Here is a 24,703-nt window from a genome sequence, read left to right on the forward strand (position 1 = left end):
TCCTTTTTTGTGGAACATTGTTTGTTTACATGGAATTACTGAGGAACTGAAGGGTGAATAGTTTGGAGAGGGGAGAGGCAGAATCCTGAACGACTATTAGGGGAAATGATAGCGATGTTAGCGCATCAGTGCCAGCCCCCAAGACGTCTGTCTAACCTGTAGATAAGACCCTGCTTGGCTTACTAGAAATTAACTGCTGATGGATAAGATAAGCTGGCTTTTGCATAGTTTACACTCTGGAAGCCCCAGGGATTTATGTTTTTATGTATTTCATAACAAGATCTTAAATACTTATAGACCAAGATGAAGAGACGAGCCGTTGGCATCTGGCACTGTGGTTCCTGCATGAAAACGGTGGCCGGCGGAGCCTGGACCTACAAGTGAGTGCATTTCTTTGTGGTATGGGAAAGTCTATGGACTGCATAGCCCACGTTCCAGGTCTGGCCCGTATTGGACTTGTTTTAGTTTTTTAAAATTGGCAAAACAAATGTGCTTTTGGGTTTCTTAAAAGTTAGTAGTTTTCAGTCAGTGCTATACAGTGAAACCCTGTCTGAAAACAAAGTTATGGTTATACAAAATTTGAAATGAAAGTTTAGACTTTGATTCTCATAGTCCTTTGAATTGTACAGTCCCTGGGGTCTTTGGAAAATTAGGGTTGATCTAAGTCCATTGGTGTTTGTGCCAAACTTGACTTACACTACAAGTTCTTTCTATAAAATAGTTTTGGGGGTTTTTGTTTTTTGAGACAAGGTTTCTCTGTGTAGCCCTGGCTGTTCTGGAACTCACTCTGTAGACCAGGTTGGCCTGTAACTCAGAAATCCGCCTGCCTCCGCCTCCCAATTGCGCTACCACTGCCTGGCTATAAAAGTTTTTTAAATGAGGTTGGTTGGCTTGGGATTGTATAGAAAAATTTGAGACTATTTAGGGGTCTTTAGTGCTGTGACCCTGACAGTCAGATGGTGTTGCTGAGATAAGTCATCTCCTGCCATTGTCTGCTTTGATCTTAAGAGCTTTAGCATCTCAAACCAGTTGCTGTCCTGCCACCCCCAAGTCTGGTGTCTGAGCAGTATGTGGTTTTGTGCTTCCAGTGCTCCTGAGTGTGGCTAGTTGCTGAGGAGTTGCATGTGGTTTAGAGTTTTTACTGGCATCTTGCTATTTGGAAAAACAGTGTAAATGTGTGCACAAGGAAGAATGATAGCAAGAGTGCTCTGTCCTGATAGGTGACTTTTTTTTTTTTTCTGTTAATGTTTTTCGATACAGGGTTTCTCTAAGTAGCCCTGGTTGTCCTGGAACTACTCTGTAGACCAGACTGGCCTCGAACTCAGAAATCCCCCTGCCTCTGCCTCCCAAGTGCTGGGATTAAAGGCGTGCGCCACCACTGCCCAGGTGACTCAACTATTCATGCATTCAATGTGTGGTCTGGCTGTTTGGTTTGGGGTGTAGTCTTAAAACTGTTATCATTGGCCTCTGCTATCCTGTCTACAAAGGAGAGCACATGGAGTCTGGGGCTGCCTCTCTTTTCAATATTTAAGAAATCAGACGCTTGAGCACCTTAGAATAGTGAAAGTGCCCCGAGTCGTGGCTTTTAAAGGATGCCACCATGCCAGTGTGACATCAGCACTGGCCTTGTTAGGTATAATCCACTGCCTCATGGTGATGGTGAAGGAGACTGTCAAAATCATCCTTTTCAGGAGAAAATGGAGGAAACAGTGAGACAGATTTACTTGGGTGTTGTATGTTAACATTCACAGTTACATTGGAAATGGTTTCTCTTAACAGCACCACCTCTGCAGTCACAGTGAAGTCTGCCATCAGGAGGCTGAAGGAACTGAAAGACCAGTAGAAGCCCTTACCGTCTGAGATTCGCCTAGCCTGCAATAAACGGGTTATTTACGTAATTTTTGCCTTGTTTGTGCTTAATTATAACATTTGATGGATGTTGTATTTTTCACTTTCAAAAGAAGTTTTTGTTCTGAGACATACTGTGTGAGCCTGTCTGGCCTTGAATGCCTGGCTCTCCTTACAAGCGCAGTTCCACACTGTTAACACCTGGCTTAGGATTTTAGTTCTTCAGAAATAATATACTTTATAAAATGTTGCTAAGGTTCTAAAACATACTAGACAATATGTAGCTTGGCTTGTTACACTGTCAGCAAACTGAAAGTACAATGTTTAGTTTATACCAATACTCATAAGGTGAATTGAATGTAGTGTATACTCAGTAGAATACAAATGATAATATATAGGTAAATAACAAAATGAGGGTCTTCTGACAAATTTAGGGTTTAATATGTTTAGGATTACTTTTGTGGCTAGCTTTTCTGAAACTTTATTCAGTCAACTGCCAAGTTTGCCAGTTGTGCTTTGATCAGTCATGTCTAAGCTTCTGGACTCCTTGGGAGCAGCCAAACTGGTCTTTTGAGCATTCCAAATCCAAAGCAGTGATTTTTTTCCTTAAAGGCTGACCTTTTGTGGGCCCATACCTGTCTTGCAACTTGCCTTCTGACTTTCTTTTTGTTTTTCGTGGGTTTTTTTTTGGTTTTCGGAGACAGGGTTTCTCTCTGTAGACCAGGTTGGCCTCGAACTCAGGCTTCTGACTTTTTTTTTTTTCTTCAAGACAGGGTTTCTCTGTGTAGCCCTAGCTGTCCTTGAACTCACTCTGTAGACCAGGCTGGCCTCGAACTCAGAAATCCACCTGCCTCTGCCTCCCAAGTGCTGGGATTAAAGGCGTGTGCCACCACCGCCCGACGCCTTCTGATTTTCTTTTTTTTTTTCTTTCTTTATTTATTTATTTATTTATTTATTTATTTATTTATTTATTATATGTAAGTACACTGTAGCTGTCTTCAGACACACCAGAAGAAGGCATCAGATCTCATTACGGGTGGTTGTGAGCCACCATGTGGTTGCTGGGATTTGAACTCATGACCTTCCGAAGAGCAGTCAGTGCTCTTCCCCGCTGAGCCATCTCACCAGCCCGCCTTCTGATTTTCTTAACCTAAGGTTTATGCGGTTCCTGTTACTTGTGCTCTCATTCTGCCTAGATAACATCCTTGGCAATACTCTTACTAGACCTATAGCAGTAACAGTTCAACTTGTGTGAATATATATGTATGTCATTTGTGTGTGAAGAATGCGGTTTTTTGTTTTTTTTGCATGTATTTTATGCATGTGTATCTGCATCACTGTCTGCCTGGTGTTTGAAGAGGACACTAGATGCCCTGGAACTGGGATGACAGTTGTGTTACTATGTGGTGCTGAAAAATCAGACTTCTTCCTCTGGAAGAATAGCCAGTGCTCTTAAATGCCTAAGCCATTTCTCCAGTCCCCAAGAAATAATATGTAATTTATAAATGATGGGGCTGGGTTTGGTCTTAGGACCCAGAGCCAAGATTCATAGCTTTTATATTTTATGGTAGTCCAGTGGATGAAGCCGCAAGTAGGGAAGTGGAGGAGATAGGTCTGGAAGCTAGGTTCCTGCCTTTTGAATTCTGTTAGGTTGACTTGCACCCTACTCCTTCCTGTGCTGAGCATTTCCATTGACATTTACTTGTTTCATTACAAGATTCTCTCAGGCTTTGGTGCTATCTGTGCAAAGGCAGGTATTTAGAAAAGAGCTTACTTTCCAATCATCTCTTTTTGATTGAGGGGGTTGCCAGGGAAATTTTTGTGTGGCTGTAGGTATGTGAGCGTATGAAAGAGGCATAAAAGTCAAATATTTACTGATAATTATAACTTTTATCATTTACAAAAAACAAAAGCAAAAAGCAAATCGTAACTAATTTACCCATAAAGAATTAAGTCTTAGGCTAGATGAGACAACTCTTAAGTGGAAGCCTGATACCTCCTATATGGTAGTTTAGAGAATTGACCACTCCTAGAAGTTATGCTGACTTGTGCGTGCATACAAACAAGAGTACCTGTAAAATCTTGGTTATTTGCCACAGGATGCAGAGCAACTTTCAGAGTTGTTTTAGCTTTATAACTGGCAATGTTGAGACTAGAATGCCAGTGTTAAAAAGGAAAATGGCAGGGAAGACTTTGGGAAATTGTCCTAATTATAACTGGAAATGTATTTTTTTAAAATGAAACTCAAGACAACTACCCAACAGTTTTTAAAGTCAAACATTCTAATACAATATAATCAGCCCAAAGATAATTTGATAGATGTTAAGGGATGTTAGATAATATGCTTATATACGTAGAATGCTTTGAACAGTAAATAATTTATAACATAATCTCGAACCTGAGCTCTGGAGTTGCAGACAAAGTTCAGTAAATGGGGAGGTGGCAGCAGACACTAGCAGAGGGAGGTTTGAGCCATATCTACTTCCTGCTTCTTGAGTAGCTGCTCAGTCTATGGTTCCCACTAGTTGGTATCTCCTGAGTCAGCATTCTACCAGTAGTGATGAACCTGCTAGAAAGCCAGAGGACAGAGGGACCTACTGGTACAGTCCACCCAAGGCAGAGAATCTCCTGGCTGACCTGGAACTTGCTAGGCTAGTCTCCAACTCAGAGGACTGCCTGCCTCAGCCTTGAGAATGCTGGGATTAAAATGTGTACAACAGGCCAGGCAGTGGTGGCGCACGCCTTTAATCCCAGCACTTGGAAGGCAGAGGCAGGCAGATTTCTGAGTTTGAGGCCAGCCTGGTCTATAGAGTCAGTTCTGGGACAACCAGGGCTATATAGAGAAACCCTGTCTCCAAAAAAGAAAAAAAAAAGAAAAAAGTGTACCACCACACATGGTTAAATGATGATTTAAGCTACAGATTCACAAAACCCTATAAACAAGACAACACTGAATACTAACAGTACATAACAAAAGCAGCAATATTCTAAACTGCATGAGATTTCAGCAATTGGGAGGTGGAGGCCAAAGAATCAGAAATTCAGTCACTGGCTATATATTAGACCCTGTGTAAGAAAACAATAGCGGGTGGGTGTAGAGATACACACCTTTAATTTCCACATTCGGGCAGGAGCAGATAGGCCAGCCTAGTCTACTTAGGATAGCCTGGCCTACACAGACTGTCCAAATCAGCCCGTGCTGTCCAAATTAGTCTGTAAGTCTAATGGCTTATAGAAGACATGCAGTCGTATTTTCAAAGTGCCTAAAATAATGTGCTTACCAATCATTGTTAGAATAGGAAATAGTTTACAATAACAATAGACTAGCACATTTACACTAAGATGTCCTATGCCTCCCTTATGCACACCATGGCACATGAGCTAAACTCCCTTTCCCAGTCAATAAGTCTAAAAATAGGCTGGGCATAGTGGCACTCATCCTTAATTCAGCGATTAGGAGGCAGATGCAGGTGAATCTTGAGTTCAGGGCCAGCCTTGTCATATAGAGAGTTCAGGGATAGCCAGGGCTACATAGATCCTTCCTCAAAATAATAGCAATAACTTTGGAGGGGTAACAGGATACATTAAAATGACAGCATATAGGTTTGGGAAGGGTAAATGTTAAAATGTTCTAAGGCTCTTATATTCGGGAAGGGGTCTAATTACAAATCAAACGTAATCTCTAGTAATCATTGCTAGAACTGTGGAAGTAGAGTTAGAAGTTCTCAATCACAAGATGGGGATGGGGGCTGACATGCAGCTCAGTGATTGGAGTGCTTGGCATGAGCAAGGCCTTGGGTTTAAATCCCAGCATGCCCCCAGGTGAAAGAGGACCTAGTGGGCCAAGTAGGACACCTATGTGCTTACCTATGTGCATACTAATGTATAACATACATAGAATAAATATTTAAAAGCTAAAGATAGGTGAGTTGAGTTATGTAAAGTATAAATTGAATAAAGAATTAGATGTAAGTGATGGACCATGAGGACATGTTGAACGCAGAAAGAAGTAGAAAATAAGTTGAACTGGTCCCACTCTTAAAAAACACACCATTAACAATAAGAAGGGGGGCTGGCGAGATGGCTCAGCAGGTAAGAGCACTGACTACTTACTCTTCTGAAGGTCTTGAGTTCGGATCCCAACAACCACATGGTGTCTCACGAACACCCATAATGAGATCGGAGCCCTCTTCTGGTGCATCTGAAGACAGCTACAGTGAGTTACACCAGAGTGAGCAGGGGCCAGAGCGAGTGGGGCCGGAGAACAGCCACACACGATGGCTCACAGCCATCTGTACAACTACAGTGTACTCATACACATAAAATAAATAAAATAAACCTTAAAACAATAAGGGAGCTCAGCAGGAGAAAGCACCTGCATGATTTTCAGTATTTCCAGGATACAGGTAGGACCTGCAACACTGAGGAAATAGGCATCGATCTCTCTGAAAGTGCTTCTGGGAGCAAAGTAAAGACCCAAAGAGCCCAGGGCAGTGCCAAAGAACAAGGCCAGCCAGCAAGCCAGGAGACAGGGTTTCTTTGCTCAGGCTGTCCTTAAACTCAGAGATCTGCTTGCCTCTGCCTCCTAAGTGCTGGTATTAAAAGTCTGTGCCACCATGCCCAGCGTAGGAGCTGGTTTCTAAACGTAACTATGCCAAGCAAAAGCAAAATCTGAGACTGTTTGAACACTGCGAGGAGGCCGTCCCAAAGACTTAGAACAGAAACCTTTTTCCATGCTAGCCTGGAGCTGTCCCCCACTTTGTGACTTTCCACTTTATTTTATTTTATTTTTTTGTTTCATATGTTGGTATTAGATGGCGAGGCATGCCTAAAAATTTAGGAGGGCGATACAATAATTACTGCTTGTGTATCAATGTGTCCATAATTTATTTTTGCAAACGGGCTTTAGAGATTACCCTCTTAGCATATCATGGTACTGTTGCCAATAAATACCTTTATCTAATGCACTTTGACCTTGGAACCTAGGCATTTTACACAAATTCTTTTGAGAGTCTATCTTTAATCACAAAAATACTTACGTAGAGATATTACTCCACTGAGTCACTGAGAGGTTACTCCACTGGCATAAAAATGTCATTGTTGACTGCAGGCATCATAGAACACTAGGGGGCGCTACAGAGTAAGGAAGGAAAGGACATAGCCTTCTAGAATTCTGAGAGGTTAGAGAATCCTCACAAAATGTTCAGAACGATTAGCATATGTAGAGTTATAGGTTAGTAAGTGCTAAATTGTTTTTAAATTCCACCATGTCAGAATGTAACCCAGCTGACTAAGGTAAAGAATTAAACCTCAAAGAGTTAATAGTCTTAGACTGTCTGAGACAAATACCCCACCAATACACAATTAAGATGATCTTGAGTGTACTTTCTAGAGCTGCTAGTTAAGGAAAAAAAAACTTCACTTTAAGAATTTAAAAATTGGCTGGGCAGTGGTAGGACACACACCTTTAATCCCAGCACTTGGGAGGCAGAGGCAGGCAGATTTCTGAGTTCGAGGCCAGCTTGGTCTACAGAGTGAGTTCCAGGACAGTCAAGGCTATACAGAGAAACCCTGTCTCGGCACACTCACTCTGTAGACCAGGCTGGCCTCGAACTCAGAAATCCACCTGTCTCTGCCTCCCAAGTGCTGGGATTAAAGGTGTGCGCCACCACCGCCCAGCTAAAAAGAATTTAAAAATTGTAAAAACACTCCTTTGCAGTGAAAATGCAGCATAAAATACATAACCACCGTGGACTAAGAATGTGTCAATAGTTTCTCAGATCAAGGTGTCCATGTCTCTGACCATGTTCTTAGGATCATCAGGATTTTTTTTTTCTTTGAAATAGGAGGGGTATTTTAAGTACTCTATCATACTCTGGGTTTTATAGCTATAGTATTGACAAAGGCAGAGTGGGAGAGCTAAGCAAAATTCTGGCCCAAATGGGTGCTAAGAAGTTACAGTGATGCTGGGAGATCCCTGTTTCTGGGTGGAGCTAGTGCTTGGCTCTGGAAATGTAGCCTGAGGAATACCTGTGTAGACAGACTGTTTCTGCTGAGTTTGTACCCCATGTACCCCATGTGCACACATGGAATTGTCCACTTGCTAAGGCCAGTACTTACTGATTTACTGGAGTTATATGTGAGTCTTTTTTGATGTTCTAAGTTTTGGGGGCTTGTTTTGTGGTCATTTAATTGATGTGTATACTTATATACACTTGTTAGGATCATGGTGGAGGTGATTGCACAGGGTCTCCTTTTGTAACCCAGACAGGCCTGGGACTTTTCATTTTCCTGCCTCTCAGCCCTCTTGAATGCTGAGTTATAGGCAAACTCCGCTACACCCTGCTCTTTAAGTGATTTATACCTCTCCTTCTCCCACCGAGCAACCCACCATCCTGTTCTGCTTGTATACTGCCATGTTTCATTCCCTGTGTCCCAGTTAGCTCTGGAAGCGAGGCTCAGAAATACCTAACACATCCACTTAGCATGATCCAGGCTGTGCTCCAAGGGCTTGAGCTAGACACATATCTTTAAGACCCACAACTTCCCAGCCTGAGGTAACTGTAGAGACACACTTACCAGGCTCCTCATGCCTTGAGTCCTGCATGCCTAGCCAGCCCCATTTACTTCCTAAGCATCCACCAGGCTGGAGCCACAGCTCCATGCTTCGTTTTATTGTAGCTAGTAAGGCCTTTGTATCATCAAGTTTCCTTTTCGCTGGCACTTTTTCTTCTTTCTTATCTTTGCTCCAAACTCAAGAACCTGATTGGATTCATTCCCCATTTTATAGATAACAAAAACTCTTAAGATTTTTTACTTGAAGAAAGAGTCATTAAATGGGGAAAGAATGAACTTCATCCAGGACTTATGTGCTTCAACTTCATCTCCCTGTTTACCTGCTTGGGCAACAGAAGAGCTTTGTTCTCTATAGATAAAGAAACCAAGGTGCAGAGTGGTATCGGTGAGGGATTTTGATGGTTGGAAGCCAATCTCAGCAAGCGATGAGGATAGAACAGTAAAAGGCCACCACAGGATGGAGAGAAAGTGCCACTATCATGAGATACTGGTAAGAAACTGCCACCTGGATTCTGCTGATTAACCCAGGGGCAAGCTAGGAGCATAGGTGGTGAACAGCAGGGGGAGCCCTTGTTGAGGCTTAGGGGCCTTGGAAGGGTGAGTGATCCCTGGGGATCCTTGGCTGTTAGCTCTTTCGCCCCCCTCTTAACTTTGTTCAGTGCACAGGTACGACTTCCCTGAAGAGAGGCCACGGCAAACCAACAGCCCTGTTTCCTCACAAAGGAAGGTTGGTTCCTATGAGGTTGCTGCTCTTTCTCCTCAGGAGCCACGCCAGCAAAACCCAGGAACCAACTGAATGACTGAGCAACGGAAAATCAGCTGTGCACGTGGTAAGAAGCGGTATGAGGCTTCCAATCGCTAGGGCTTTAGGATTCCAAATGCAGCTGTCCTCACACCAGCTCCAGTTACTCTCATCCCTTATGGCCCTTTGCCTGCTCTGTGTGTTCAAGTGAAGTTTAAAAACTACTTTGTTGGGCTTCAGAGATGGCTTGGAGATTAACAGTTCTTCCAAAGGACCTGGTTCAATTCTCAACACCCACATGATGGTTCCTAATGACCTGTAATTCCAACTCTGGGGGATCTAATGAGAATATAAAATTAAAAGGCAATGATAGGATGTATGATACATTGCACACATGTAATATCCTTAGGTATAAGCAAAACTCTCCTTTTTTAAAAAAACTTCTTTTTATACATTTATTTATTTATTTTATATATGTGAGTACTCTGTTGGTGTCTTCAGACATACCAGAAGAGGGCATCAGATCCCATTACAGATGGTTGGGAGCCACTGGGAGAGCAGACGGTGTTCTTAACCACTGAGCCATCTCTCCAGCCCAGCAAAACTGTCACACACATAAACAGTCTTTAAAAAAGCATTGCTCGGGCCGGGCAGTGGTGGCACATGCCTTTAATCCCAGCACTTAGGAGGCAGAGGCAAACCGATTTCTGAGTTTGAGGCCAGCCTGGTCTACAGAGTGAGTTCCAGGACAGCCAGGGCTATACAGAGAAACCTTGTCTCAAAAAGTCAAACCAAACCAAACCAACCAAACAAACAAACAAAAAAAACCCTTGCTCGGGCTGGAGAGATGATTCAGCAGTTAAGAGCACTGGCTGCTCTTCCAGAGATCCTGAGTTCAATTCCCAGCAACTGCATGGTAGCTCACAGCCTTCTGTAATGGGATCTGATGCCCTCTTCTGAAATGCAGTGTACATGCAGATAGCACACTCATATACATAAAATAAGTAAATCTTTTTGCTCAGTAGTGTAGCAGTTCATTGTGGTAGGGACATGTAAAAAAACTGCTTTGGCTCAAAAGGCGGTGCCCCATACCCAGCAGGCTTGTGAGGGAGGAACGTGGAGGCTAATAATGATTTGGAGCTTTAAAATTACCCATCTCTATAAACAGTTAACATGACCTTGTGCCCAAAGCCTTGGAAATGAAGCTTCAAAACCCTTCAGGTGCTGCCTTCTCACTGCCCTTATACACATGGCACACTAGAGCTGGATTTTCCTTTCAACATGTGTGACTTCCACCTCCGTGTGACAGTGGGCAAGGCAACACTGTGCTTTGTGGTCTCCAAATACAAGGAGCCCAAACGCATGCTCTTAAACTGCTGCAGAACAAAATGAAGGTTCCTGTCCTCTTTCCCTCTTTCTTTGGACCCCCATTGTGCAACTCGGCATGGGACCAAGTCTTCAGGGGGGCTCAGCAAAGACTTGGTGACAAGCTGATTGATGGATTCCCCGCCTCTGGCCTGCCTTCTTGCCCACTCCTGCAGGCTCTGGCCCTGGTCCACTGTCCAGCTGCCTTAGGGGTCTGCTTTTCTTTGTTGAGTCAGCACCAATAAGTCAAGGCCAAGATCAGCTGGGAGCTGGGTTGGGAGGGAAGGATAGGAGACCTGGAAGGGTGTAAAAGCCTAGGCATGGTAGGGAGCCACGAATGGAGGGCACTAGAGTGTAGAGTCAGAGCATGGGCAGAGGGCTGCAATGATCTGTGGTGTGAAGGGAGCCCTTTCTTGTAGGAAAACACACATTTATTCGAATCATGTTAAGATTCCTAAAAATTCTCAGACGTGTCTCATGCTTCAACTCTACTCTGTGAAAGATGACACAATGTAAGAAGATCTCTATGAACTCTGCAATGGGAGACATGGAGAAGCCATATGATGTTTTCAGACCCCCACAAACACAGGGTAGCCATGCCACCTTTCTAGGACTGCTGGGCATCAAAGCAGAGTGTCTGGTAGCACTGTTTCCTCTGCACGCCCTAGCCATAGGTCATTGAGTCATGGGGAGAAGAAGAGACTTGTATGTGGCTGCAAGGTAGATAGAGGGACATAACTTTTGTTTCTTTTGAGACAGGGTCTTTCTGTGTAGCCCTGACTGCCCTAGAACTTGCTCTGTAGACCAGGCTGACCTTGAACTCAGAGATACTTCTGTCTCTGCCTCCCAGGTGCTGGGATTAAAGACATGCACAACCACTGCCAGAGAGACAATTTAAGAGAAGTTAGCCCATCCCGTAACATGCAGGATGAGAACAGATTATGCAGCTCTTCCTGAAGCCGTGCAAGATAGTTCTATCATAGAATATATTGCTGTCCTCAGGATCATAGGCCACCTGGCCCCTGGGGTCAGAGTGTGTTTGTCTGTGTGTCTGTCTGTGTGTTCATGCTGCATGATGCATGTGGAGGTCAGAGATAAGTCTTGGGACTCAGTTTTCTCTTTCCACTATGCGAACTCTAGCATTAAACTCAGATCAGCAGGCACATAGCAAGCACTTTTACCACTGAACAGTCTTGCCAGCTTCAGCTCTAGCCTTTCATTCATTCATTCATTCATTCATTCATTCATTCATTCAATTAATTTATTTATTTTGAGACAGGCTCTAACTGTGTAACCATGGTTAGCCTGTAGCTCTCTGTGTAGACCAGGCTGGCCTCAAACTCAGAGATTTGCTGGCCTCTGCCTCCCTAGTGCTGAGATGAAAGCTATGTGCCATCACGCCCAGTGATTAGCTCTACCTCTTTTTGTTTGTTTTTTGAGACAGGGTTTCTCTGTGTAGTCCTGGCTGTCCTGGAACTCACTCTGTAGACCAGGCTGGCCTCGAACTCAGAAATCCGCTTGCCTCTGCCTTCCAAGTGCTGGGATAAAAGGCATGTGCCACCACTGCTCAACTTAGCTCTATTATTTTTAAATGGAGATGTAGTGCTGGACAAGACAATGATGACAGGGCCTCCACCCTAAGGTTTTTCTATGGTTAAATGCAGGGCCAGAGGTCAGGAGAGTTCAGGGCTGCTATAGGCAAAATGGAGGATGCGGGCCTATTAATGCCCAGAACCTTCCTTGGTTTGACATTTCAATTCCTCTTGGAATTGAAATTGACCCAGCACCTTCTTGGGTCAGTAGGACTTGAATCTATTTCATTCTCAGAAGATTGACTTGGGGGGCATAGGGAGAGCCCAAGAGCCAGCACAAATGGTCCCTCACACCTTGGTTCCTGGACTGGCAGAACAGGGAGCTGGCATGGAAGGATCTAACTAGGCATAGGACATGAGAAGGATGTGTGTCCTGTTTATAATGTGTTTATATAGTGTTTAGACTGTACTATGGAAGTGGCAGACATCCATCCTGGGGCTGTTCTTGTCCCTTGCTTCTTCCTCAGAACCTGCTGTGAGGGTTAAGGGGATAAAGTGACCAGAATTCTTTAGGCCTATAAACCGAAACTAATGAAACACACTGCCTCCAGCCCCAGCCGTCCCCAATTCTTAGGTAGGTGATTGTCACACTCCTGGCAAGACTGGGAAGGCTTTCTGCTTTGGCTGCACATTTCTCGCACAGCAAGATGCAGCTTTGGAGAGGAATGTAACTGGAGTGGGCCTCTGCCTTCGCAGGGAAGCACAGCCTCCATGGGGTACTAGGCAGCCCCTCCATTTCTCTAGGGCCTTCCTCTGAGGCATTCAGAGCATAGCGTACATGGTTTTCTTCACCCTACAAGACCAGGGCAGTGGTGAAAATGGATCTTGCTTTGAAAATGGAGGACAAGTGGCCACACTGTGACTTCATGGGAGTATCACAGAATCTTGGCATAGTCAAGGTTAGATAAGGTCTCAAAGATCCCTGGTGAATTGCAGATGTCAAAAGAGGGGACTGCCATGTCAGTCATTCACTTTCCATCCATAATTCTCAGCATCTTAAATTATGTTCAGATACTACAGTTAAATTATTGTAGTATCCTTGGGCAAGTGTCCTAACCTATCCATGTCTATTCCCTGAATTATAGTTTAATAATAATCCTCATCTAAGCTGGGTGGTGGTGGCACACGCCTTTAATCCCAGCACTTGGGAGGCTGAGGCAGGCGGATTTCTGAGTTCAAGGCCAGCCAGTAGACTGGCTCACTCTGGTCTACAGAGTGAGTTCCAGGACAGCCAGGGCTATACAGAGAAACCCTGTCTCAATAAAAACCAAAAGAAAAAGAAAAAAAAAAAAGAAAAAAATCTTATCTAAGTTGCTTTTTATAAAGATAAGTGAGATGATTTTTAAAAGTTCTGTGCTTTACTTAAAAGCATTCATTAATATTTGACATTTTTATCATTATATTGTTATTCTTCCTTTTATTTCACAGACTTCAAACTGAGTCCCCCCTGCCCCCCCCCACATACACACATTATCAAGCCAACAGGGAGCCCACCCCTGACATTGCTGATATTCTGCTACCATTGCAGACAGAAACCTAGCATAACTCATCAGGAAGGCTTCACCCAGCAACTGGAAACAGATGCAGAGAGCCAAACATTAGATAGAGCTTGAGGAATCCTGCAGAAGAAGGGGAGAAGGGGAGGGAGGATTGTAGGAGCCAGAGGAGTCAAGGACACCACAAGAAAACCTATAGGGGATGGAGAGATGACTCAGCAGTTAAGAGCTCTTCTAGAGGTCCTGAGTTCAATTCCCAGCAACCACATGGTGGCTCACAACCATCTGTAATGGGATCTGATGCCCTTTTCTGGTGTGTCTGAAGACAGCTACAGTGTACTCATATATATAAATAAATAAAATATTAAAAAAAAAAAAAGAAAAAGAAAGAAAATATAGAATCAACTAACCTCGGCCCATAGGGCTCACAGAGACTGAAGTGCCAACCAGGGAACCTGCATAGGACTGGCCTAGGCCCTCTGCACATATGTTACAGTTGTGTAGGTTGGTCTTCATGTGGGACTCCTAGCAGTGGGCGAAGGGGCTGTCTCTGACTCTGCCGCCTGCCTTGGGACCCTTTCCTCCTACTGGGCTGCCTTGTCTAGAATTAATTGGAGAAAATGCGCCTAGTTTTGCTGTGACTTAATATGCTAGGGCTGGTTGACATCTATGAGAGACCATTTCTTATCTGAAAAGAAATGTAGGAGGAGTGGATGAATGTTGGGGCAGGAGAGAGATGGGGGAAGGAAGGACTGGGAGAAGGGGAGGGAGGAGAAACTGCACTCAGAATGTAAATCAAATTAATTAACTAGTTAATAGTTTTAAATAGTACTGAGCTTGACCCATAAGCATTGATGTTTGATATTATTTTTTAAAGATTTATTTATTTATTTAATGTATGTGAGTACACTGTAACTGTAAGATGGTTGTGAATCTTCATGTGGTTGTTGGGGGAACTGAATTTTTAGGACTTCTGCTCACTCTGGTCAGCCTCGCTCGCTCAGTCCCTGCTTACTTCAGCCCAAAGATGTATTTATTATTATACATAAGTACACTATAGCTGACTTCAGATGCACCAGAAGAGGGTGTCAGATCTCATTACAGATGGTTGTGAGCCACCACGTGGTTGTTGGGATTTGAACTCAGGGCCTTCGGAAGAGCAGTCAGTGCTCTTACCTGCTGAACCATCTTGCCAGGCCCCTGTTTGATATTATTATTATTGTTGTTCCCTTTACTTCATAGACATCAAACTGACTCCTAAAGAGGACACACTCACACACACACACACACACACACACACACACACTACTAAGCTAACATAGTTGAGAATAAATAGTCTTTTTTTTTTCATTGATGAAACATAAGTGGCCATGTAGGCATCTGAACATAAGCCAGGAAAGGGCAGATTACATCTGAGTAACACTTTCCAAATATCTGTTGCCCACATTCTGTGTCTGTATAGTTAGATGACTGTTTTGCTGTTACCATTGTCTTCAGTCCCTGTTGTCAGCAGGAGACACACAACTGAATCTTAGATCACTGCTGCTCACCCTTCGAACATGGTTGGGACTTCCACAATGTGGCTAAGCATGGCTCTCTGACAAGAAGCTAACCAGATATCTGGGAAGGGTAATATAATTTACAACAATCTGCTGCATCAGCAAAGATGACTTAGCATGAGGCCAGCCGAAGATGTCAACATCAGTATAAACAACTAAACATCTTTAAAAAAAGAAAGAAAGAAAGAAAGAAAAAGAAAGAAAGAAAGAAAGAAAGAAAGAGAAGGAAGAAAGGAAGGAAGGAAAGAAGGAAGAAAAAAAAACTAAACATCTTCTACAACATTGAAATAGCATGAATGGTGCCCAGTTCTTGTAATGATTTCTCCAAGTACTCTAGGTCAATATCAAAATTCCTACTCACTGAAGATCAGCGTCATGGCTATACATGGCCCCATCCTAGGATACTCAGATTCGTGAGTGTCCACCTTTCCTCTCCCATCACACACAGCTGCCCACCTCCATTATGCTATCCTCTGCTGATTTTGTGATGACCCATGATCCAGAACAGATAGATAGTGAAAAGTGTCTGACAGAGGTGACACAGCCTATGCTCTGGAAAAAGGAGAAAACTGACCTCTTGTGGGGAAAGGCTAACAGTAAAGTCCGTAAATAGATGAGTGTTGGTGTGGTCTGTAAGCGGGAAGAGCCATTTAGTCTGGTAGGTCTAGAAAAGAGATCTGGGAAAGATAATGCTTCTAGAGTTTGATTCTTTTTTTTTTTTTTAAAGAATTATTCTATTTCATTTTTATGTGTATGAGTACACTGTAGCTGTACAGATGACTGTGTTCGATCATGTGTGTGGTTGCTGTTGATCTCTGCTCAGGCTCCCTTCCCTTCGGCCCCTCTCGCTCTGGTGTAATTTTCTGCAGCTGTCGTCAGACGCACCAGAAGAGGGAGTCCGATCTCATTGTGGGTGGTTGTGAGCCACCATGTGGTTGCTGGGATCCGAACTCAGGACCTTCGGAAGAGCAGTCAGTGCTCTTACCCACTGAGCCATCTCGCCAGCCCCTAGAGTTTGATTCTTATGAAGAGTTACAAACTACATAGCGGATTGAAATTCCGAAACAATGCTGGGAACCACTACAGTGGTTAGAAGGTGGGTTTCAGTCCTACCTCAGAGTTCTTGCTTTTTAGCACTATATTTACTGAGTGTTGGGTACTGACAGTACACAGCCTTAACCAAACTAAAGCAGTTTGCAAGAAATGGGCTTCTCAGGGGTTGAGGATTTAGCTCAGTGGTAGAGCGATTGCCTAGCAAGCACAAGGCCCTGGGTTTGGTTCTCAGCTCTGAAAAAAAAAAAAATGGGTTTCTCTTTAAGACCAGAAGGGATTGCAAAGAACATGTAAGTAAGTCTCTCAGAAAGTGTGCGTGTGGTACAGATTTGTGAGATCAAAATCGACTCAGGATCTCTAGATGTGGGGCCCACAGGTTTTTAAAAAGTGCCTAAGAGATGTTTTTAAAAATCACATTCTAAGTTTGAGGGTCAATACTCAAAAGTAGCTATGATTGATGTGTGGGAAGAGGGTTTGGAGGAAACAGGGAAAATATATTGAACAAAGAAATACATTGGAGTGCAAAATATTTGTGTTACCTATGAGTCAGGGCCAATGCCCTTTTGTAATGTGGTACAAAGGTTGAAAACTTGACACTTCTCTTTCAATGCTGGTGTTGACTTCAGGACCATTGCTCTAAGTCTACTTTCTAATGTCAACAGATTGTGTGTGTGTGTGTGTGTGTGTGTGTGTGTGTGTGTGTCTGAGTATCTGTGTCTATATGTATCTCTGTATGTGTGCATGCATGCATGTGCAAACATGTATACATGTCATCTTTCATCCCCTTTATCTCTTCCAATAAGATAATTTAATGAAAAAAATCTGGTACCAACTTTATAAAGAATAGCCAGCCAGGGATAAAGATGATTAGTGAATGAAAAATAATGATCTCTCTCTCTGTTTTCTTAGAATTTACAGAGAAACTCAGCTTTTCTCATTTAATCTTCACCCAATACTGGGGGATAGGTCTCCTTATAGGTGAGCCTCAGTGTGTAGTCAGGAAATAGGGAGTAGGAATAGACAACCTGCCTGTGGTCATGTAAGGTAGTTGCTGCTGAGAATTGATGTACCATCTCAAAAATTCACCTTGGAGCCTGTGGAGATTTAATGAGAAAGGTCCCTCACAGGCTCGGGCACTTGAACACTTGGTCCCACTTGGAAGCACTGTCTGGAGAGGAAGTTATGGAAAGGTTCATCCTTATTTCAACAAGTACATCACTGGGGCTGGGCTTTGAGGTTTTTAAAGCTTTGCCCTACTTGTAGTTCACTCTCTGCTTGGTGCTTGCAGTTGATGACATGAGTTCTAGCCTTAGCTAAATTCTTTCAGTAACAACCTTCTTCACTCCTACTAGGCTCAGATCTCTCACAGGCTGAATGAGGATAGAAAGCCTGCCTTAACTAACCCTCCATCCCACAGGGACTTAAGGAGATGCACAATGCTGAGTCAGTACTGGCTTCTCCATATGACAGTCCCAGGGGTGTGCAGAGTCGTAATGGAGGCACAGAGTGCTTGAGAACAACTCAGAGTTCAGCTGAAGATCTCTCATTCTGTGGTAAGCATGAGCAAGGAGTACCACCTCAGCTGCCAGAACAACCCAAAGACAGCCAAGGGGGCTGGACGGCTGGCTTATTTGGTAAATGCATTTGCTGTGAAGGTGTGAGGACCTGAGTTCAAATCTGAGAACTCACGTAAAGAGTCAGATACGTGAGAAGGATTAACTGGACTCAGTGTGTTAGCAAAAAACAAAAACATGAAATGGGGAGGGAGACATTGGGGTTCAGGATGGAGTGGGATTACTGGGGGTAGATATGAAGATACATTGCATAATATACGTGTATGAATTGTCAAAGAATATGCATATTATTCTTTGGAATCCCTTGAACTGGAATTGAGGCCTACCTGCAAGACTGACCCTCCCCCTCACCTCTCCATACAGTGCTACCAGCTGGGGAAAGTGTTCAACTGTCTGAGCCTATAGGAGAATCCCTGGAAGCTCACAGCCCAGCTACCCTGACATATACAGTGGGAAAACAACGAGCAAGCCTTGTCTCCAACAAGGAAGGAAGTGAGGACTGGCACCTGAGGTTGTCTTCTGACCTGCACATGTGTGTCATACTCACATGAATGCAAGTGCACACACACACATACACATGATGTACTGCTACACACACACACACACACACACACACACACACATACACACACACACACAAAGAAGACAGTTGATAAGACAGTTGTTTATAGATCAGGTTCGAGCTAGACTCCCTGGGCTTTCCTGAATCTGGTTTTCCCTAGCCACATGACTCTGAGAAGATATTTAACTTCTCCCATCCTCAGTCTCTCTGGAGTAAAATGGAAATCAGAACCATCTTCGTTTTCAGGCTCTCCTCTGAGAATTAAAGCTGATGTGTAGCACGCTTAATAAAATGTACAGCAAAGAAAGAGATATATGGTTGTTGGTTTTTTATGAGTGTTGTTCGGTTACATAGTCTGAGCTAGTGATGTCACTTTCCCCATGCCCATGCCCACAGGGCCTGCATTCCATGGGTTTAACAGGCTCATGTAAGGCATTGAACATGATAGGATCACAGTAATTGCCTAAACAGACGCCATCAATGAATAATGCATTGGCCCTCATACATATTGTGGACAGGTACCTGCACATCTGATTGGGTGGCTCTGCTCCCCGTGTTCTCTGAGGCGGAAGTGGTCACACAGCCATGAGTGCTCTTCCCTGTCCTGGAAAACAGACTCTGCTGTGATTTACAATCCTCTCTTGGGTCCCTAGAGGGAAAGAGAAGGTGCGACCATGATTCCAAGTTTTACATACTGGCCATCTGGCTGCTTCATTCATCAACCTTTATCCATTTGACCAATCCCAACTTCACCCCTTGTCTACCTCTCCTCCACTGTTCAATCCTAAAGATGGTAAGAAGGCAGCTGCAGGAAATCAAAGTCTAGTTGGTATCAGCCTGGCACTTTATATCCGTTTGAATCATACCTACAGTAGCTCCTAAGGCACGTCTCTTCCACCACCACCACCACTACCCCTCACCCTCCCAATCCCACATTTGTCTTACTTGATAATGGTTTTCTGTGGGGCCTTTAAACAGGGTTTATATAGAACCTTGGTGATTTATGGAATCTCAAGAAGGCTGGTGGGAAGTGCAGAAAGAGGGAGGGAAAGTCTGTCTTAGCACTTTATCACAGCACTTGAGGCGGAGGAGGGGATACTCGGGTTTCCTGTCATCTCCAGCAGCAGCAGCATGTGTCATAAGGGGTGGACTCTGTTCTTTAACAGTGCTGTATTAGAACTATGCCATGGGGACTGGGGACTGTGTGGACTAAATTTGTGTTTGTGTCTTTATGGGTACATGCATGTGAGTGCAGATGAAGACCCTATGAAGGCCAGAGGTGTCAGATGCCCTGGAGTTGGAGTTGCATGTGGTTGTGAGTTACCCGACATGGGTGCTGGAAACCAAACTTGGGTCCATTGTGAGAGCAGTGTGGGCTCTTAACCACTGGTTTATCTCAGAGCCCCGACCATGGCTGCATTTAGATACATTGGTCATAATGTAGAGCCTGCATGAGGACAACTCTCCAAGCCCACAGGGGTCTTAGCCAGACCTGCCAACAGCCCATGAGACTTCTCTTCTGTGAGAGTAAGTCCTCTGCTTCTCTACCTCTGAGTAGATTTATCTTCATCTGCTCTCCCCACCTCCCCTTTTGGGGTTTATATGTTTTGTTTTGTTCTTTTTTTTTTTTTTTTTTTTTTTTTTTTTTTTTTGAGACAGGGTTTCTCTGTCTAGCCTTGGAACTCACTCTGTAGACCAGGCTGGCCTCGAACTCAGAAATCCTCCTGTCTTTGCCTCTCAAGTGTTGGGATTAAAGGCATGTGCCACCACTGCCTGGCTTGTGTATTCTTGTATAATAGTATATGAGAAGTGATTGTAGGAATGGGGCTCAAAATGAATCACAAAATTTTATCTATGTGCCATATACATGTTATATACACAACCCAAAGGGGATCTTACTCACTATTTTTAACTGCAAGGCATTCATGAGAGGGCAGGTGTGGAAATTTCCACAAATGGTTTCACTGCAGCATCCAAACCCTTCAGATTTTAGAGGGTTTCAGAGTTGGGGTGTTTGATTGGGGACACTTCATTTAGGCAGATGGAGCCATGAGTTAGGTAGTTCCACACCAGGCTCAAGGATGGACTGAAGGACAGAGTGATCCTGCCCACAGCCTCACTGTGAGCAAGTCCCTAAGGCCCATGCAAGCTGGCTTTACCATTTTTTTAAGTCAAAGGCATCTCTGGCTCTTAGGAGGCAAGTTCTGTGGTGGGAGCCTCACCCAGATTTTCTAACAAAGTGTCTGTTGATGGTCGATGGCCACGAAGTAATTTTTTAAAAGTGTACTTTTACTTCAGTTGGCTTTACATTTTAGAGCAATTTTAGATTAAAGGAGATTTTAAGCAGACAGTACACCAAGTTCTCATGTGTCCCCTCATGAACACAGTGTTCCATTACTAACCTCTTACATTAGCATGCTATATGTGTCAAAGTCAACGAATCCATGTTGATGCATCACGAGGTGATAAAATCCATAGTTTATTCAGATTGCCTCGGTTTTTCCCAATGTCCTTTTCTGTCCATGGGTCCCATCTGTTAGTAATTGTCACACATACACAATTGAAAGCAAAGCACACATAACTGGATTTCTGCCCTGGAAAAAGGCTGTAAAATGTATTTCTTCCAGCAAAGGCTAGTGTTAAACTATCAAAGAACTGCATGTTATTTTTCTAGAATCAAGTTTTCTGTCATTTTATATGAGTCTCCCATCCAGGAGGCCATGTTACATTTACTTGTCAAGCCTCCTCAGCCTTGACAGTTTCTTGGGCTTCCCTTGTTTTGACAATAATGAGAATGTAGAGGAAAAAAAAAACCAACAACAACTGAGTTTCTCCTACTATCGGCTCACAACACACATCACTTGGGTGACCCCTAATTTGTGGAGTATCCCCTCACCAACAGGTAAATCATGAAGCCCACAGCAGACATCATCTGAGCATCTGCCAGTCCAGTTGAGTCCTAACTATTCTTCCTGGAGCCTGTCAGACTCCATGGCAGATAAAGAGAGGTTTTGGGAGAGGTATGGGGGACAGGACAGGGTGCTTCCATCTGTGGGTCTACAACCCTCCAGGATCTTCCTCAGGTTTAGCTACCTCCAAGCTTCCTAACCCGGTGCTTTCGAGTCTTGGTGGCTCCACCGCTGAGTACCTATGATGGAAGCATGGAGAGATGTGATTGGACACACGGGCTGTGGGAGCCTGGGTGGAGAGGTCAGCCCTGCCTGTGTGGTCTCCGTGGCCCCACGCTGCGTTTGTTCCATGCACCTAGACTCTAGATCAGGCTCTTCTGGCCTACTGTCAGACACAGTGAGTCAGATCACTTCTCTGTACACAGCTCTGAGACAAGAAGGTGGGGCAGATTAGGGCTTTTCCCCCCTCCTATTTGGAAAGAAAAACCCTAGTTTCTATACCCACACTTAATGAGGGAGTTGTGAGCCAAGAACCATAAAATAAAATATATACCATGATGTCACAATGACGATAATTTTGAGGACTTGAAAAATTACTTCCTTATTTTCTGGCATTACAAAATGTTCCAGATCATCTATATACTTGTTTATAGAGTCCTGGTAGGGTCAAATATCTCTACAAGAAAGCCTTGTTTTAGTAGTAGTACTCAAAAATAGAGACTTGAGTTGCTATTAGGATGTCGGCTTACATTTTACTTTATTTGTCTTGGTTTAAAAAAAATTATAATTTCTTACAGCTCTTGTTGGCCTTGAACTTACTTCATAGCTAAGGCTGGCATTGAAATCCTGATCTGCTTTTGTCTCTCCCAAGTGCTGGGGTTACGGGTTACAGATCTGTTTGGTCAATTACATTTTTCTTTATTCTTTTCTTTTCCTTTCTTTTCTTTTTCCTCCCTCCCTCCCTCCCTCCCTCCCTCCCTCCCTCTCTCCCTCCCTCCCTCTCTCTCTCTCTCTCTCTCTCTCTTTCTTTCTTTCTTTCTTTCATTTTTTGAGACAGGGTTTCTCTGTGTAGCCCTAGCTGTCCTGGAACTCACTCCTTAGACCAGAGCCTCGAACTCAGAAATCTGCCTGCCTCTGCCTCCCAAGTGCTGGGATCAAAGGCATGTGCCACCACTGCCTGATGGTCAATTACATTTTAAACTTCCTGACAGCATTTAGGGTACCCATGCTCCCTGACTCTCTTTAGCTTCCTAATAACTCCCATCAACACTAACTGGTGACCTCACCAGTGTCCCTAAAAGGTCTTTTAGTGTTTCTTTGAATCACTACCTGTAATGTTGTCTAAATCCTTCCCGTCCTTAAGGCCTGGATCTTGTCTTTCCGCTACAATCAGCCTCAAGCTTTGATGGCCCTGCCCCAAGCTTCTCTGAAGATTCAAATGTAATCAAAGCCTACACAGAATTTGACAAATATGAAGATTGGATGAGAAAGGGACCACCACATGCATCCCTCGTCTTCATCTTTTCCTAAAATTTAGCTTGGTGGTTTGGATCCATTTGGAACAACTACCGGGTTCTGTTTGGGCTTCTCTGTATTTTTATGGTCCTGGCAATAATGCCTTCTGCTTTGAGCTTTGCAATTCAGTGCTGTGCTTGGATGCAGAAGTCATGCCGAGCTGCAGCTGGGCATGACTGTAAGCACTGGCCGTCCTTATCATCATACCAGACCCTCACTGTGGTTTGACACTAGGGAAACCGAGACTCAACAAGCAAACCAACCAACCACTTGGGGATGCGTTGGCTTCTAGACAGTGTTGGTTCTAGAAGAACGTTTTCATGGCGGGCTCAGTGTTCTTTCTACTGCTGTGGAATGGCTTCTATGAAGAAAATGTAATGTCTCTGTCCTGTACCCACACAGGTACCTGGTGGCAATTATGCTAGAAGACACAGCTCACCAGGGAAGATGTTTAAAGCCAATGAAACTAGCACTGAGAGTCTAGTTCCACTCTCAACAGCCATTTGACCTCCAGGTGATTTTTTTTTCAGAGTCTCAGTTTTCTTATCTGTAAAATGGGCCTAGACTGCTCAACCACAGGTGTGTACTTTGTGGCTTTAATGAAAACATGGGAATGAAGGCACACGGGGCCTGTGGGATCTGTACTGGGTCCTTAGCCTCTGCTTGGAACCTGACTCGCCTGGGGTCATTGTGTGGCACCTGAAACAGTTGAGGAAGGCCACCCTTATGAGAGTATCACTTTAGATCTCCATAGAGCTGGACCCACACGGGTCCTTAAAAGCCCTTACTAGATGAAGGAATGCCACAAAGGATGGAGACTGTTTTTTTGGACTCACCCTGAAGACAGGCAGTAGAGGGGCCTGATGTATTCCATATCAACATAGTATATATTTATTTGTAGAAGGCCAGCTCTGAGCAGGTTTGCCTGTCAGAATACCTGAGCCAACCTGTCACTTTCCATACTGGGAGACTGAGGACCATAGTGAGGAGAGATCTGCTGAGGTGGGGCTGGATTGACGACCCAGAGCCCAGAGGTCCTGTGCTTTCAACATCTCCAGCTTGCCTGTCTCTGCCTGGGGCCCGGGCATGTCCACAGCTGAACAAGATGTGGCAGGAAAGCGTGAATAAGGGGACAAAGGAATTCATGGAGCTAAGCTGGCTCCTTGCTCTAAATCCCTCTGCGGTGTTTGCGTCTAGACTTGCTCCGGCCTGCTGTACCTTCTCTACAGGCTGGTGGCTTTCCTCAGCAATGCCTTCAGAATCCCCTGGGGAGCCAGTGACAGCAGAAATTAGAGATGGTCGAGCATGTTGTGAACAGAAGTCCAAGTCCCCACACCAGGGCCTACTGTGGCGGGCATGTGTGCCTCCTTAGAAATACCCATTTTGTGGAAATGGAAGTAAGAATAGCTTGTGAGGACCTCCTGTTTGTCTGTCTGTAAGGGTCCGCATGACATACAGCAAGGGGCATAAACTCTTGTGTCAAAAATTTGGGAGCACATGTTCTAGGCTCTGAGGAACATGGCGTCTCTCCTGCAGACATCCTAGTTTGTCTCCCAGAGCATGAAGGCATAAATGAACAATCGGGGCTGTGTCCTAATAGAAGTTTATGCACAATAAAAATAACTTCATCTAATTGCATATGATATAATTTTTTTTACTATTTAAAATGCAAACTCACTTTAGTTTAGGACCATATGAAACACCGGCCTTGACCAGACAGCAGAAGGGGGTACCTGCTCGTACTGGGGGTTCAGACAGGCCTGGGCTCTGACTTCAGCTTTGATACAAACTTGGCTTTTGAACGTTGATCCGGCTCCTCGGTCCTGCTATAGACACAGGGATGACTGAATCTTCTTGATAGGGTTTGGTATGCCATAGCAGAGAGAACAAAGCCCTTGGCATGGACTATTTG

The 24,703-nt window shown here is 44.1% G+C and overlaps 1 protein-coding gene and 1 long non-coding RNA gene across 3 annotated transcripts in view; both read left to right on the top strand.

Moving 5' to 3' along the window:
- Rpl37a (ribosomal protein L37a) overlaps positions 1–1,898 on the top strand; it is a 2,626-nt gene extending 728 nt beyond the window's left edge. The window contains exons 3-4 of the mRNA XM_031367901.1: positions 298–380; positions 1,780–1,898. Of these exons, the coding sequence (XP_031223761.1) occupies positions 298–380; positions 1,780–1,843 (147 nt within the window). The 3' untranslated portion in view covers positions 1,844–1,898. The remainder of the gene's footprint in view (positions 1–297; positions 381–1,779) is intronic.
- A 4,693-nt stretch (positions 1,899–6,591) lies between these two features.
- On the top strand, positions 6,592–18,678 carry LOC116089220. 2 transcript variants are annotated; one of them, XR_004118220.1, is made up of 5 exons: positions 6,592–7,143; positions 8,780–8,914; positions 9,084–9,254; positions 17,649–17,784; positions 18,169–18,678. It is a non-coding gene; the product is annotated as an uncharacterized LOC116089220 (long non-coding RNA). The 2 variants fall into 2 exon arrangements; XR_004118219.1 differs by lacking the exons at positions 17,649–17,784; positions 18,169–18,678 and adding an exon at positions 15,117–15,792.
- The last annotated feature ends 6,025 nt before the right edge of the window (positions 18,679–24,703 follow it).

The sequence above is a fragment of the Mastomys coucha genome, unplaced genomic scaffold (genome assembly GCF_008632895.1).
Source record: "Mastomys coucha isolate ucsf_1 unplaced genomic scaffold, UCSF_Mcou_1 pScaffold14, whole genome shotgun sequence".
NCBI classification, from domain to species: domain Eukaryota; kingdom Metazoa; phylum Chordata; class Mammalia; order Rodentia; family Muridae; genus Mastomys; species Mastomys coucha.